Source organism: Microtus oregoni, unplaced genomic scaffold, assembly GCF_018167655.1.
Source record: "Microtus oregoni isolate MIOR12 unplaced genomic scaffold, Mior012 000002F_ref0000024, whole genome shotgun sequence".
Taxonomy (NCBI): domain Eukaryota; kingdom Metazoa; phylum Chordata; class Mammalia; order Rodentia; family Cricetidae; genus Microtus; species Microtus oregoni.
In genome coordinates this window covers 69361353-69378459 of record NW_024543061.1, presented here as the reverse complement: position 1 = coordinate 69378459, position 17107 = coordinate 69361353, and the positions used below count along the sequence as shown (strand labels likewise).

The following is a 17107-nucleotide window of genomic DNA, read 5'->3' as shown; positions in this document are numbered from 1 at the left end:
GAGACTTTACACCAATTATCATCTCTATTGTGGTTATTGAATCATTTCCATGGACTTAGTCATCCCACATTTTTAGGTTCCATCCTTTCAATACATAAACCAATTTAAAAAATTCATACCTGCTCCTAAAGGTTAAGCTCACTAATACAGATATGATTGTATTTTAAGTTTAAGATATGAATAGTAACTCATATCCAAACACCTATTTTAATTTTAAATCATTCACACTCACTTCCCTTATGTTGGATCCTCTGAGTTTCATCTTTGGTGTCAACACATATTATTGAAGGATTTTGATGATTTTAGCAGATCAGGGGTGGAGTTGCAACTGTAGATAACAGGTCACAGTGCATCTGTTTATCAGGCATGCTTCGGCATATTTCCTACCCTGGGTTTAAAATTTCTGGGCATTGTAAAGTATATTTGCTGTACTTTCTACAAATCCACTTCTTAGGTGTGTAGTCCTTGGCACTGCTGATCCCACTGTCATTCAGGTAGGCATATTCTCTGCTTCCTTGGGGGAGAACCCTAAAGCAAAAAACAGACAAAAAATATTTCCATACAGGCCATATTACATTCAAACACCTGAACTAGTTTTGCACCTGGGAACTTTTACATGCTCAGGGTTTAACTTGAACACCACACTTTTGTCATTTGCTCGTGTCGAGTCTCATATCATTTGCAAAGGCATTTGACTGGCTCTTGATGTCACGTGCAAGTGCACTGCTGCCATCCATGGGTGGCGTCACTGAGGATGTTTTTCAGTTCTATCTTGAAACATTTTACACATATATAAAAGCAGGGGGAAACCCATTTCTTATTAAATTACTAAAAGGTCTTTAATGATGGATGTGACTTGTCTGTCTCAGTGTTCATTGATGATGAGTTACTGTTTTTAGACAAATATATTGGTATCGATTCTTGTATATTGATACAAAGTTAAATTATATTGACTATTGTATGCATGCATGTTTCTACCTGTTTAAAACATATTTTATGTATTGATATATATTGTATTGATATATATATTGTATATGTTTACCATATTGCAGTGTAAATTTCTACCTCTGATTAAGATACTTATATAATGTTTGTGTATTGATATATATTTACCATATTGTAATGTATATTTGTACAGTGTTTATATTTGGAGGTCATTATCCTAATTTGTTACACAGTTGTTTATTGTCTTAGTCTTTAAGTTAGATAGATATTGAGAATTACATAGATTAATAATCATCTAAGTTTGTCATTTATAATTAGACTAATCAGGTTCTTTAGATATATAGAGATTATACTCAGTATAGATAGATAATCTTCAACTTCTTCAAAGAGCTATAGAAAATGGCCTTTAATCTAACTCAGAGTTTCGTGATAGTGAGACACAATTGCTCCTGGCAGCACCGCTCTATTCCCGAGAGATTGTTGAGCACCAAAGACACTCCACCTGGAGCCTTTCTTTTTGGCAGAACTGGCCTTTGGGCAAAGAAATGCCCATACCTCAACCACTGACAGAGATACAGAGCGTGCATCAATGGATAAAACAGGACTGTCATATCCTGCCAAGACAGGGTAAGATAGTTTTGAAAAGTTGCTTGCCTTTTGAAAATGGTATGTCAGTTATGTTAGGCCTTAGCCAAAGTTGGTTGACTCAACATTGCAAACGAGACTTTGGGTGATTGCCCAGGTAGTCAGTTGTCTTTGTCAATTGTTGCACATTTTGGATATATCTCGTTTGTTAAGTAATATTTATTCCCTTCTCAGATCTTTGATGGAGTTGAAGATTATATAATTGTAGTTACTCTCTACATTATTTAGACTCCTTGAGATAGAATGTTTAGCAAAACTTTTGTTCTCAATATTGTTTGTTATATTATTTGTTATTATTGTATATAGTTGTATTTGGTTTAGTTCTGTCTTATTTAGACAAAAGGGGGAGATGTAGGGATAAGTCCTGCCCCTTAGGGGGCCTGTTCATCTCTGGCTAATGTTTGCCTATAAATTTGGTGAGCGTGCTCCCAGCCACTGCTTCAGCTTTCCTGGTCTCCACCGGAACGGTGATTCTGTAAGTCTATTTCTCCATTAAAGCTATATATATATTTTTTTACAATGTCTGCATTTGTTTACGCCATTACAATTTTAGCGGAGGCTCCCAATGTCCTTTGAGTTTCTGCATCTGTGAACAGTTGCAGCTGTGCAAACAGCTGTCTGACGAGCCTTAACCCAGCAGTTCTGCAGTGGTTTCCTGGGGTTTCAGAGCTCTAACTGCCCATCCTACCTTCTATCTACTTATCATGAAAGTGTCTATTGTCAAGGAAAAATTTTCTCTTTTTACTTTTTTTTTCAAGGAAAATTTTTGATTGGTGATGGAGCAGACAACATCTAGCCTAGGTGCCATCATCATGCTAAAGATTTTGAGTGACTCACACTAAGAAAATGCTTTGAAAATTATGGTTAATAAGTGGGAGAACATTCAAAGGATTTAAATTTGTAGGAATGTGGAAGTTGTTTGAATTTGGCTCTGCACGTAAGCACACACCCTAAGTCTGGGCCACTCCTCCACTTAGAAGGTTTGTATTTCTTTCTTTTCAGTACAGTTGGAGTCACATGGCACAGTTATCAATCCCTTATAGGCACAAGAAACACACTTCACAACAAATGATCACAGTAGAAGGAAAAGTGATCTAAAAACATACAAGTTGTTATATTCAGTGTTGTCTGTCCATGTCCAAGGATGATCTGGTGACTTTCTGTGCAGGCCGATCCAGTAGTCAGAAGTTCCCTTGTATCTCTTCAGGAAATTCTGTCATAAAACATAGAAAACAAATGCATGTGTCTCTCAGCTTCAGGTGACCACTGAGTATCTCTAATCTGCAGCCTATTCTAGGGATGGCAGCTAAGGGTCATTGATTTTGGAGCTACAATAATTTCCAGTTCTCAGAGGATATATTATACACTCATAACCTAAAACACATTGCTGGGCACCTATTCCATGGTGACTGTGAAAGTCCCTTATTAAGAATATCCTTGCAGCTTTTAACAGTTGCCATATTTAGTATGCAAAACCTGATAGTTTCAAGGGATACTTACATGACCACTAGGTATATCAGGTTTTACAATGAGTACTATATTAGAGTATGTCTTTGGAATGTCTTGGTGCCCAAACTAGAAGCAATAGCATCAGCAATTGGCACCACACTACTAATGTGCTTCCCATATGCCCCAACTGCCTGAGGTGGGATTCTTCCTTTAAGATCTCTATATTAAGACAATGCATATCCAATAGAACAAACAACAAACCAATTCACGATCCTTTCTTACCAGCTCCTCAAGGCTATCAAATAGAGCAAGATGGGCCTCTAGTGCCATGCAGTAGGTCTGACTGAATGTCCAATTTCTTACATCTTCAGAAAAGTAAAAACATTTGTTTCCAAATCCAATCCAGTCATTTGGGCATGTGGAATAGTAAGGTCCAGGTCCTGAAATGGCTGTGTTTTCTTTGTTCACTAAAATGCAGACAGTGTCATGAATAAGACATTTGCTTATAAAGACTGCTGGATTAATCCAACCTATATATTTTGAAAATGTCTTGACTTAAAAATTTAAGTCAAAAGATATCTTATTTTGGAGAAGAGGCTTTCTTTTTGTTTACACAGGAAATGAAAGGCTGTGGATTCATTCTGGGTTAAAAACAAGGTTTGATCAAGGAAGACCCCTGAAAAATATTCAGTGGGAACTAATGGCCCAGATGATTCAACATTTCAGAGCACCTCGGTTGCAGTTTCCTCTGAGTTCTGCATCCAGAACAGCCTCAAGAGGCCTGGCTGAGATGACTCATCCTCATAAAGTACTCCAGTCAGGACTTGACCATAATCCTAAATTTTCTTTGGGTCCTCATAAAATTATCAGCACCTTTCTACAAATTGGAACTCTTTGTTTAGAGTATTGATTACAAGTTGTTAGGAATAATGGTTGGAAAAAGCTAAGTAAAGGAGATTAGATTCAGAGATCTTATAAAGAAAAAAGGGGGAATACTGTGTGATAATACTCTTGTACACTATAAAGATTTGTCCCTCATGATAGTTTAATAAAACTCTGATTGGCCAGTAACCAGCCAAGAAGTCTAGGTGGGGTGACCAGACTAAAGGAATTCTGGGAAGAAGAAATGCAGAAATTCAGTCACCAGCCAGATGCAAAGGGAACAAGATGACAATGCCTTAATGAAAAAAGGTAACAAGCCACATGGCTAAACATAGACAAGAACTGTGAGTTAATAAACCAGAGCTATTGGCAAAACAGTTTATAATTAATTTAAGCCTCTGGGACTGAATGGCTGTGGGACTGAGTCGGACAGAAGCTTTCATCTCTACTTTCCTTTACTTCCTATTGCAAATAGGGAACAATAAACATGGATTTGCAAGTAACTCTGTGATAGGTTCTTTTTTTCTTTTTTTATTCTTGACAAAAGAAAGAAAATTCCTCATTTATCTAGATTTCACTATAAATAAATTCCAGCCCATAAAGCATGGCATGGACAACATAGCTTTTTCGATATTTAAATTTTGGTAGCAGGCTTCCTATAATTCTATTACACAATTAAATGTATATAGACATATGCTGGCTTTTGTTAGAGCCAATCAGAATGGCTATCAGTAAGAAATCTGACAACAATGCTGGGCTGTAGTGACATGACTTTAATTTCAGTGTTTGAGAGGCAGAGACATGCAGATTACTGTGAGTTCAAGGGCAACTTGTTTAGAAGCTTATACAGAAATAAGGACACTTATTTACTGCTTGTAGAAGTACAAACTGAAACAGCCAATATGGAGGTTCCTTAGAAAACTAAAAATTAAACTTGCCATGTGACTAAGATTTGTCACTCCTGTTCATACAAGAAGCAACCTCCATATCCTACCACAGAAAACTGTAATCCATATTTATTGCTCTCCTATTCACAATAGTAAGAAATTGTACCTGACCTACATGTCCATCAACTGATGAATGAAACTAATGAAAATGTATTACATGGAAAAAACAGAATGTTATTCAACTATAAAGGAAAATGAAATTTTCAGGAAAGTGGATGGACTATTAAAGTATAATACCAAGTGATGTCACTCAAACTGAAGAAGAAAGAGATCCCATGTACTCTGTCATATGCAATCCCAGTCTGTGACATACAGTGTAAACAAGTGTGAGGGTGGCTATGGTACAATACTTAGAGAACAGAACAAGGAAGACTGGTGTAGGGTGACAAGGAAGGATGGGATGCTGCCAAGGGCCCATTATAATATGAAGGGGCCTGCTTGTTGGGGTTTCTGTCCTGCCCGGTTCCCCATAGCCCAAAAGCCCCAAAGAAAATCACACAGAGTCTACATTAGGTCATAAACTGATTGGCCCATTAGCTCAGTCTCCTTATTAGTTCTTGTAGCTTATATTAACCCATTGTTCTTATCTATGCTAGCCACATGGCTCTTTACCTTTCACAGCAGGGCAGGTCACATGTTGCTTCTTCAGTGGTCTGGGTTGGACTGGGAGGAATGGGCTTTCTCCTTCCCAGAATTCTCCTGTTCTCATTGCCCTGCCTCTGCTTCCTGTCTGGTTGACCTGCCTATCCTTCCTGCCTGGCCAATCAGCATTTATTTAAAACATGATTGACAGAATACAGACAATTCTTCCGCACCAGCCCATAAGCCATGAAAAGGGTTATAAAAATAATAGTTTTCATAGTTTCAATTCTGACAGCTTTTCTTATTTTTGGAGATGATAAGATAAAAATGTAACTGACAGTGAAAGTCTAAAACCATAGCCAAAGCTCCATGGCTTCAGAATGGCTATTCTAGCTCTATGGAATGTCAATGAGATACATTGGGTTTGGGACCTGGCAAGTCTTTGAGCAGTAATTTTAATGCAGCTCTGTGATATGTTCGTCTGTGAATCTATAATAATAAAGTGATCATGTCTATATATGTCTATGTGTGTACACATGTGTGTGTGTGAATATTTGTGTGTGTGTGTGTGTGTGTGTGTGTGTGTGTGTGTGTATGAAAGATTCTCTGAATGAAGCAAGGGTTCAAAAGACAGCTTAAAAGAATAACAGACAATTTTTGTCACACATTTACTATTTTCTTCCATTAACAAATCAGAAGGAATCTGCCACTCTTTCAAAGGTCTAGTCAGTTTCAAGAAAAAAAGAAAAAGATCTTTGAAGTGAAATATCAAATACTGGAAATGACCTTCTCTAATTATTTTTAGAAAATGGACTTTGTTATAGTTGTTCCCAGTTCTTATACTCAGTACCAAGAGCTTTCAATGAAAGGGACAAATGGAACGGACAGTAAAGGTTACTATCGTTTCTTCTTATCTGACTTTTTTCTGAACTATATAGTTTAGGTTGTACTGACCAAGACTTGTTGGGCAATGTTTGTTCTGTTTAGACATATGTGTTACTCCTTAGTGTAGTTAAACTTGATTTCATAAAATAATATCAGATGGTGGTGGTGCACACCTTTAATCTCAGCAATTGAGATTCAGAGGCAGGTGGCTCTCCAAGTTTAATGCCAGTCTGGTTCCCAGTGAGAAACTCTGTCTCATAAGGCGATGGATGGAGATAGAGACAGAGGCACACACTGGAGCACCGGACTGAGCTCCCAAGGTCCCAATAAGGAGCAGAAGGAGGGAGAACATGAGCAAGGAAGTCAGGACCACGAGGGGTGCACCCACTCACTGAGACAGTGGGGCTGATCTATTGGGAGCTCACCAAGGCCAGCTGGACTGTGACTGAAAAAGCATGGGATAAAACCAGACTCTCTGAACATGGCAGACAATGAGGGCTGATGAGAAGCCAAGAACAATGGCATGGGTTTTTGATCCTACTTCATGTTCTGGCTTTGTGGGAGCCTAGTCAGTTTGGATGTTCACCTTCCTAGACCTGGATGGAGCGGGGAGGACCTTGGACTTTCCATATTACAGGGAACCCCACCATATTATTCTTCACTGCCCTCACTTCTGTCAGCTGCAGCAACCTTCTTGAGGTTTCTCCTTTGAGTTTTCTTCTCTTTGGTCTCTGCTTTGAATAGTTCCCCCAGGTGCACACATGTCTCTTCCATCTCTGTCTAGAGGTTGCATAATATCATCTTTCCAGGGAGACTGAGCCTGGTCTCCTGTGTACACTATGGCCTGTGCTGATCTGTCTCTGCATTTTCCTGCTAGACCCTAAGTTTCCAGAGAAGAGGAATTGAGGAATTTCCAGTGTTGTTAACTAGAGCCCTTCCCACATTGCCTGGCTCACAATGATCAATAAGTATAACTGACAATGTGAATGTAGACAGATGTTTCAGAATTTGGAGAATGTGTCACTTACCTGACAAAGCAATCACAAGTGCAATTACAGCTACAGTGAGAATCATGATCACTATATAGCAGCAGTAAAGCTTGACAGTAGACTCAGGGGAGACACATCTGAGACATTTTCCTTGGAGCTTTTGACCTGAAACCATAAATATGAGAACATCAAGCTCAAGACCCTTTGGGTAAAAGATACATTTATCCAGGATCAACTGTATATTTGGCTTGTATTCTTCCCCTGGAAATGCCCCTCTCAAAAGGTCCTGGTCCACAAATAATGTCTATGGCCCATAGAAGGCTAGAGAAATGGAAAACAGAGTTTTCCCCAAGGAGTTTTCCAATTGACCAGTGAAGAAGCAAGAAACAGAAATAGTGAAGATCAGCGTGAAAAAGAAACAATGTAACACTACCCATAGGTTAGGTTTATTTTTGTAAGAAGATACCTGGTTAGAACTGATGGAATGATAATAATAACAACAACAACAACAACAACAGTAATAACAACAACAATTAAAATCAATGTGCCAGATGGAATAGCACAGTACTGTGGTTCTTGTGGAGGCCTAAGAGTAAGAAGTTCAAGTGGAACCCTGAAACGCAGCCTGTTAATACACAGAGAGAACCAAGAAGTGAGTGACCACCCACCTGGTGGGACACCCCACTCTCTAGGCCCTCCACACTGTGGCAAAACCCTAGGCCCTTACCCCACTTAAACTGGTTTCTCTAGCCAGCCAGCAGGCAAAGTGGATGAAAAAAAGAAATTCCCGTTGCCATGTAATAATCAAAATATAAAACATACAGCCCAAAGAAAGAATTTAAAGAGCTGCAAAGGAAAGTGGTCAAGTAACATATGAAGGAAGACCTATCAGAATTAAAGCAGACTTCTCCATTAAAACCACAAAAGGCAGAAGGTCTTGGACAGATGAGCTGCACACTAAGAGACCACAGATGCAAGCCCAGACTATTATTCCCAGCAAAGATTTCAATCATCTTCAATGGAAAAAACAAGACATTCCATGACAAAATCAGATTTAAACAATAACTATCCACAAATACAGTCCTATAGAAAGCACTACAAGGAAAACTCTAACCCAAGGAAGCTAACCAAAGCAGAAGCAACAGATAATCTCACCAGCAAACCAAAAGAAGGAAAACACACAAACACTACCACAGAAAAATAACAAGATTTAACAATCACTGGTCATTGATATCTCTTAATATCAATGGACTCAATTCACCTCTAAAAAGAAGCAGGCTACGAGAATGAATACAAAAGTAGGATCCATCCTTCTGCTGTATACAAAAAACAAACCCCAACTTCAAAGACAGACGTTACCTAGAGTAAAGTGTTGGGAAAAGATTTTCCAATCAAAGGGACCTAAGAGAAAAGCACATGTAGCTATCCTAATTTCAAACAAAATAGACTTCAAACTAAAATCAATTAGAAGAGATGGAGAAGGACAGTTTATACTCATAACAGGAACAATCCATCAAAATGAAGTCTCAATTCTGAACATCTATGCTGCAAATGCAAGAGGACCCACATATGTAAAAGAAGCATTATTAAAACTTAAATCACACATCAAACCCCACACACTTATTATAGTAGGAGACTTTGATACCACACTCTTTCCATTGGACAGGTCAATCAGACAGAAACTTAGGAGAGGAATAAGCGAACTAACAGATGTCATGGATCAAATGGAATTAACAGAGATCCTGTATCTTATTGAATCACCATGTTTAAAGTTATAATTTAACAACAGCACTAATCACAGAAAACCTGCAAACTCTTAGAAATTGAACAGTGCTTTATTAAACCACCCCTGGGTCAAGGAATAAATACAGTAAGAAATTAAAGACTTCCTAAAATTCAACAAAAATGAAGGTACAATGTACCCAAACCTATGGGACACTATGAAAGTGCTGCTAAGAGGAAAGTTCACAGCATCAAGTGCCTACATAAAGTGGAGAAAGCTCATACTAATGATTTAACAGCACACCTGAAAGCTCTAGAAGAAAAAGAAGCAGACTCACACAGGAGGAGTAGAAGAGAGAAAATAATCAAATTGAGGGCTGAAATCAATAAAAATAGCAACAAGGAAAACAATGCAAAGAATCAATGAGACAAAGAGCTGTTTTTTTGAGAAAATAAACATGACAGACAAACCCTAATCCAAACTAATCAAAAGATAGAGAGAGAATATCCAAGTTAACAAAATCAGAAATGAAAAGGGGACATAACAACAAACACAGGAAATCCAGAGAATCATTATGACATACTACAAAAGACTGTATACCCACAAAAGTGGGAAATGCATGTGACTATACACAGATTAATATAAATGGGTGAATTTAAGATATAAGAGCTAGCTAGAAATATGGATAAGCTAATAGGCTAAGCAGTGTTGCAGTTAATATAGTTTCAGTGTGATGATTTCAGGTCTGGGTGGCCGGGAAACTAACAAGCAGTCTCCAACAAAACATTAGCATGCCATCTTGGGGCTGACTACATCCGTGGAAAACCTGACACAAGCTAAAGTCATATGAGAATAAAGAACTTCAGGCTGTAGGCAAAACTATATTATATTTTCTTAATTAGTGACTTGTGAAGGGGCCTGATTGAGGAAGGTCATTGGTTAATTAATAAAGAAACTGCTTGGCCCTGATAGGTTAGAACATAGGTGGGTGGAGTATACAGAACAGAATGCTGGGAGGAAGAGGAAGTGAGGTAAGATGCCTCAGACAGATGGCATGCCTGCTCCTCTCCAGGGCAGATGCAATGAAGCTCCGACCCAGGATGGAAGTAGGCTAGAATCTTCCTGGTAAGTGCACCTTGGGGTGCTACACACATTATTAGAAACAGGCTAGTCCAGGTGCGAGAGTTAGCAGAGAAGAGGCTAGATATAATGGGCCAAGCAGTGTTTAAAAGAATACAATTTGTGTGTTGTTATTTCGGGGCATAAGCTAGCCAGGCTGCTGGGAAAGAGGCCCGCAGCTCTCACAACAGGGGCCCAACCCCCTCTGGGGTTCTATAAGAAAGCAGGCTGAACAAGCTGTGAGGAATAAACCAATAAGAAGCCCTCCTCCATGACCTTTGTATCAGCTCCTGCCTCCAGGTTCCTGCCCTGTTTGAGCTCCTGCCTTGACTTGTTTCAATGATGAACAGTACTATCAAAACGTAAGCCAAATAAATCCTTTCATCTCCAAATTGCTTAGATCATGGTGTTTCCTCTCAGCAACAAAAATCTTAATTAATACAGCTATCTATGATACACCAAAACAAAAATCCAATTACAGACAGCATAAATAATTTTTCCCAGTGGCCCAAGCAAAGCAAGGATATCTGCTCACCACTCTATGACTCTGGAGATCCTTGACAGGACTATAGAGCAAGAATAAAAAATAACATTTGTCTCCATAGATATAAAGTGTTGATATTCAGATAACATGGATATACCTATATATACATTTATAAGGAGTCTATTCAAAGGGCTCTAAAAGTAGTGAATGAGTTTATAATACTTCAGGAAAATATGTCAGTGCACTAAATAATTTGCATTTTCATACACTAGCAATTGTCAAATGCAAACAAATGTGTAAGGATTGCAGCTCTCACAGCACTGCCAAACGCACAATTGTACATTCAATGAAACATGCTCAGAGTCAGTTGCTGGAAGAGCAACAAATGTACTTAATCTTTGAATCATTTCTCGATTAAGTTTTAAAAACTCACAGTACATTGTAAGTACAATTTCTTTTGAGACACACACACAGAAAGAGACAGAGACAGAGAGAAACAGAGGGAAACAAAGATATCTAGAGAGACAGTGAGAGAGAGAGAGAACAGAGAGAGAAAGGAGAGAGAGAGAGAGAGAGAGAGAGAGAGAGAGAGAGAGAGAGAGCTCCTGACAGTTGATTATTTATCTTTTTATTCCTTTTTAGGGACCAGAGCAGAGTGTTCATTGCATTAAGTGCAATTTATTTCCATTCATTTTACCCACCAGGTTTGTAGGAAAAGCATTATTGTAATCAAGAAATCTTTGCCTGAGACAAGTTCTTGTCCACAAAAATACTTTTCACTTTATTCAAATTGATTTAAGTTTCAGGCTCTGTGTTTGGGTCTATGATCTGAGTCAGTTATAATACACAGGATGAGCTGTGAGTCTCACCATAAAAATCCACTGTCTGAGCATCATATGCAGAAGAGTTTTTATGCTTTCTCTACCTAAGAATTGTTCATTTCCCCACCTGCATTACATGTGCACACTTACTGTAAACATACATTGATTTTAATTGGTTTTTAAGAAAAAATGTGCCTTATTATGGAATAAAATGATGCTTACATAGTAAATATATGCATCAAATAGGTTTAATAATACTAAACTTTGGGGAAATCATTGAAATACAGCTTAGAATTTTGTTAAAATGAGTCTACAGTTACCTCATGCTCTGGATCTAAGGTAAGTACCTGTGTTTACATAAAAACTTGCCTGTATTTACAGTAATTTTCTGAATTAACCCTGTAATTTGCAACAATTCAAAGGTCTCTGAACTTGTGACAAAGTAAAGCAACATTACTCAGCACTAGGGAAAATTATTGAAAAAGAAAACTGGACTTTGTGCTTACACCTGCCCATTCTTATTCTGGTTAAAAGTTTCTCAACCTGCTGTCCCCAGAGGCCCTTAAAGCAGAACATGCTGGACAGCTCATTTATCTCTTTTTTTTAAATTATTTTTTTATTGAAAAAAAATTTCTGCCTTCTCCCAGCCTCCCATTTCCCTCCCCCTCCTCCTACTCCTCTCCCCCTACCCCCACTCCTCTCCCCCTCCCCCTCCAGTCTGAAGAGCAGTCAGGGTTCCCTGCACTGTGGAAAGTCCAAAGTCCTCCCCACTCCATCCTGGTCTAGGAAGGTGAACATCCAAACTGGCTAGGCTCCCACAAAGCCAGAACATGAAGTAGGATCAAGACCCAGTGCCATTGTCCTTGGCTTCTCAGCAGCCCTCATTGTCCGCCATATTCAGAGAGTCCGGTTTTATCCCATGTTTTTTCAGTCACAGTCCAGCTGGCCTTGGAGAGCTCCCAATAGATCAGCCCTCCTGTCTCTGTGAGTGGGTGCACCCCTTGTGGTCGTGACTTCTTTGCTCATGTTCTCCCTCCTTCTGCTCCTCATTGGGACCTTGGGAGCTCAGTCCGGTGCTCCAGTGTGTGTCTCTGTCTCTATCTCCATCCATCGCCAGATGAAAATGGGATGTATTCACTCATAATTGGGTTCTAGCCATAAATAAAGGTCAGTGAGTCTATATTATGATATCCTAAAGAAGCTAAATAAGAAGGTGAACCCAAAGAAAGTCATATCCTCCTGGGTATGGGAAGTAGACAAGATTGCCGGGCAAAAATTGGGATCTTGGGGGTGGGGTGGGATGTGGGTAAGGGGAGATGGAGAGAGAAAGTGAGAAGGGGAGGATGGGAGGAACTTGGGGAAACGGGATGATTGAGATAAAGGAAGGTTGGATAGGGGAGCAGGGAAGCACATATCTTAATTAAGGGAGCCATCTTAGGGTTGGCAAGAGACTTGGACCTAGAGGGGCACCCAGGTGCGCAGGGAGATGTCCCCAGTTAGTTCCTGGGGCAGCTGACGTTAGGGAACCTGAAATGACCCTATCCTATAGCCATACTGATGAATATCTTGCATATCAAAGCTATCTCTTAAAGCATTTTAAAATTAGTTTCCCTTGGGTCAGCCAGATGGCTGTTGGTAAAGGAGCTTGCACCTCAATCCTGGTGACCTAAATTCAATCCCTTGAATATGTGCAAAAGTAAAATGAGAGAACAAAATACACATAGTTGTCTTCTGACCTCTAAACGGCAACCCCTGCCCAAACTACTGCCATCACCACCAAAATCCAAAACAACAATAAAGCTCCACTTATTCCCCCTTGCAGTTTAGTTGGAGAATCTGACCACAGATAAAAGAGTTTTTCTGCTGGGAAATTCTGACTGCTACCCACCTGCTCTCTTTCTGCTCACTCTCTTACCCACCAGTTTCCTGTTAGTTTTCTCCTAACCTGTTTTTCTATTCGGACTTAAGATGCATACTTTGAATTCACAGCTCATACCGCTCATCAATCGTGCTCTGGAATCTCTTCTACTCTAGCCTGCTGTGTTCATATTGGACATGCAGCTGTTGAACTCACTGTGAATGAATCTCCAATGCATTTACTACTGCAGGGATCCATCTCCCTGATGTTCTGGAGAATCAAGAGCGTAAGAGCAAAGGAGGCAAGGATGGCATAGGCTGGGTACAGAGAAGAGGAGTGTCTACAGGAGGGCATAGGGAGCTTGGGGTGGGGTTTAGGTCTCTATCTTGAATGTGTTGAAGACTTCTTGTTTATATATGTTCGCAAATTTCATGGAAATGTGCAACAAAAGAATAAATTTTACTGAATATAAATAACATTTTTAAAAAATTCCAGCTGACTTTAACCACCATATTTTGCTCATATTCACAAAACTCTAAGAAAACAGATAGTCTCAGTTTACACTAAGAAAAAATGTGACAGAGGCCTGGATGCTTAAGCTGAGGAGGACAGGAGACAGAAAAGCGTCAGACTCATTTAGAAGCAGAGGTCCCAAGGGTGAGCAGCTACAATTCTCCTTGAAACAGGAAATGTGTTTGATTTTCTCCAGTCCAGAGGTCAGAAGTGACTAAGTTCCTGTTTCCTTTCTGCTAAGAGAGCTCCCTGCTTGGATGCTGTGCATGAGGCTATATTTTGACACTAAACATGTCTGCTGGGTAGCTTTAGAAATGGTTCCCTAAATCTTCCTAGCAGAAACACACCATATCAGTTCCTCGGGGTTAGCCCATAATGTAAATAATTTTGGGGTATCTCGAGCAGGGACTATTACAGCAGCCTTTGAAGCCATTGGAGATATCAGTGCTCCCCTAAAGTGTATTTCCTCCTCTCAGATGAACAGAATCTGCTTCTTGTCCTAGGTAGACATGACACACCATTGTGTCCTCTGATACTAGTTTGTCCTGTTGGGCCTGCACTCACCTGCCAAGAGATCACCTTTTAGAAAGGCTAATCCACCTAAAGCCATGGTAAAGAGGTAGCAGGAGAAAAATCTTTCTCTACTGAGATAATGTGTTTTTTCTTTCCTGAAACTCCACCCTGTGTGATCAACTGTGGAACTGCAGCCAAGCAGTCAGTGACACTCACTGGCTTTTCTGAGTTCTAAATCAGAAAATCTGAGATATTTTGTTCTGTTTTTCTATCTCTTTAGGATGTTGGACAAAGCCAGGTTTTTTCCCTCTTTCTCTGAACCTATCTGGTTCTCTTATGGAGCTACTTGCTAAATGTGGAGTACCCAAAGTTACTGGGTCAACATAGTAATATTCTTTGGATTTTTGCTCCTTAGAAACTTTTCAACCTTTTTTTTTCTTTTTGACTGAACATTTAACAAAGATGTCCTTTGAATTTATGGCATACAGATTTCCATAATGGCTTTCTATTTCAATAAAGTCAATAAGCAACTTTTCCTATAAATAGCTCCCCAAACCTCTGAAAGTTATGTATTTATTTGCATGCATATGTGGCTTTTTTTCTTACTTGCCCTTTTCTTACTTGTTTTTTTTCTTAAAATTAAACCCTAAATGTTTGTTATGGAAAATATGACAAATATTCAAAATCTGAAACAAATAGTATGGTAAATTCTCTGCCTGGGCTAACTTGCCTCACAGAAATATGGGGTGTGTATGTGTTTCTGTGTGGAGAAGAAAATGGTTTCAGATATGGGACTAATTGACTAAACTGAAAAACACCTACATTCCTCATTTTCCAGGAAGCCCATATTATTTCACTAAAACAAACAAGCAAGAAAACAAAATTTGAAGTAAAGGAAGAGGGAATAAAGGAATAAAAATGCAAAAATGAAAGAGATAGTTTCCAAATACAGAAGACAGTTTAACAGAAATTCCACAAGACTTCTTGTTTCCATAACTTGCATAAACCAGAAATGCCAGAGAACTTGCTGGAGTAGGGGTTCAGTTTCTAATTGCACCTCCTCTCTCCACCTTTCCTTTGAATCAACTGGATCTGCAAACCCCAGGCCCCAGTCTCACAGGGAACTTCTTCAGCTGGGCACATTGAAAGCTGTGCTGTTAAGAGTTTGCTTCATTCTGGGACCTAAGGATCATGTTCTACAGCTATTTCCAGTAACTCACCAGAGTGCAAATTACCAGATAGAAAGTGAGCTAGTAAACTACACACACACACACACACACACACACACACGCACAACAAATAAACAAACAAAAACTAAAACCTAAAAAAGCAAATGCAACTCAATCAACAAACAAAAATCATATCTCAGGATTTGGTAATTTATTGTTCATTTCTCTTGCCCAGAAATACTTGAGTATTTTATCCTCTGATATAGTAACTAATATACCAGAGGCCTCTAAGCATTTCCACTTCTACAGATACCCACCATGATAGGATAACAGATAATAGGTTTAGTCCCTTTCAGAGTCCTTGGCAAATCTTCTCTCTGTCTTCTAGTGTGAATCAAGTTGTATTAAAATACATACCTATTTTTACCTCCTGCAGGCTGTCTCCCGTAATGAGGTCTCTCTTTAGCATGCACATGGATGCTTCTTCAACCTTTGCTTCAAAGGAAGAAACTCAACTGAATTCAGCAAGAAATTTCAAACTTGAAACTCTGGGGAGAGAGAAAGAGCCTTGTAATGCTTATGTTGTTTCTAATATACATTTCAGAAGCTCAGCCCAACCTGTCTGGGTGATTCATTAACCTCTCCTTATCAGTTTGAATATGTTACCTTTGAGCACATAGTTTTTTACAAAGGCAATTATGACGTAAACTTAAGTAGACTTTAAACATGATAAATGAAACTGATAAATACTTTAGAATCTGAAACTGTCCTGTACTTCCCACCAATTTTTAAAGAAAAATACTGCTTTGATAAAAGTTGTTATGAATTGGAGAAAAGATTTATTTATTGTTTGTTTGTTTATATTTATTCAAACAGTCTCATGATGTAGCTCTGGCTAGGCTCAAACTCACTATATCAACACAGTTGGCTTTAATCTCATAGAGATCAACTTGCCTTTGTCTCCTAAATGCTATCTGTAAAGATGTAAGCTGCCACACTCAGGCTAAATATTTTAATTTTAGAACATGCTTACTCAAAGTATTTCTAGATTTGGTTATTCTGATAATATTCAGTAATTCTGATATTTGATGAAAGATTGAGGCATCTGCTGAAATGCCACTCGTCCCAGGATACATCTTTGGGTACACAAAAGGAGATCAAGTGAATTTAAATTGCAAAAGAAGTCAAACTCTCACTATTTTCAGATGATATGATAGTGTACAAAAGTGACCCCAAAAACTCTACCAGAGAATGCCTACAGCTGATAAATACCTTCTATGATGTGACAGGATACAAGATCAACTCAAAAAAAAAAATCAATAGCCCTCCTATACATAAATGATAAAGAAGCTGAGAGGGAAATCAGAGAAACATCAACTTTCACAATAGCAACAAATAACATAAAATATTTTGGGGTAACACTAATGAAAGAAGTGAAAGACCTATTTGACAAGAACTTTAAGTCTTTGATGAAAGAAACTGAAGAAGATACCAGAAATTGAAAAGATCTCCCATGCTCTTGGATAGGAGTAATCAACATAGTAAAAATGGCAATCCTACCAAAAGCCATCTATAGATTCAAT

The 17107-nt window shown here is 38.8% G+C and overlaps 1 protein-coding gene across 1 annotated transcript; it reads right to left on the bottom strand.

Moving 5' to 3' along the window:
• Positions 1–383: 383 nt before the first annotated feature.
• Positions 384–16030, bottom strand: LOC121434273 (C-type lectin domain family 2 member E-like). The gene is made up of 5 exons (XM_041633085.1): positions 15942–16030; positions 7364–7489; positions 3322–3506; positions 2697–2803; positions 384–528 (listed from the first exon to the last, which is right to left on the bottom strand). Exons 1-5 carry the CDS (start codon positions 15997–15999, stop codon positions 384–386), a joined length of 621 nt encoding a protein of 206 aa, XP_041489019.1. The 5' UTR covers positions 16000–16030.
• Between the last annotated feature and the right edge of the window lie 1077 nt (positions 16031–17107).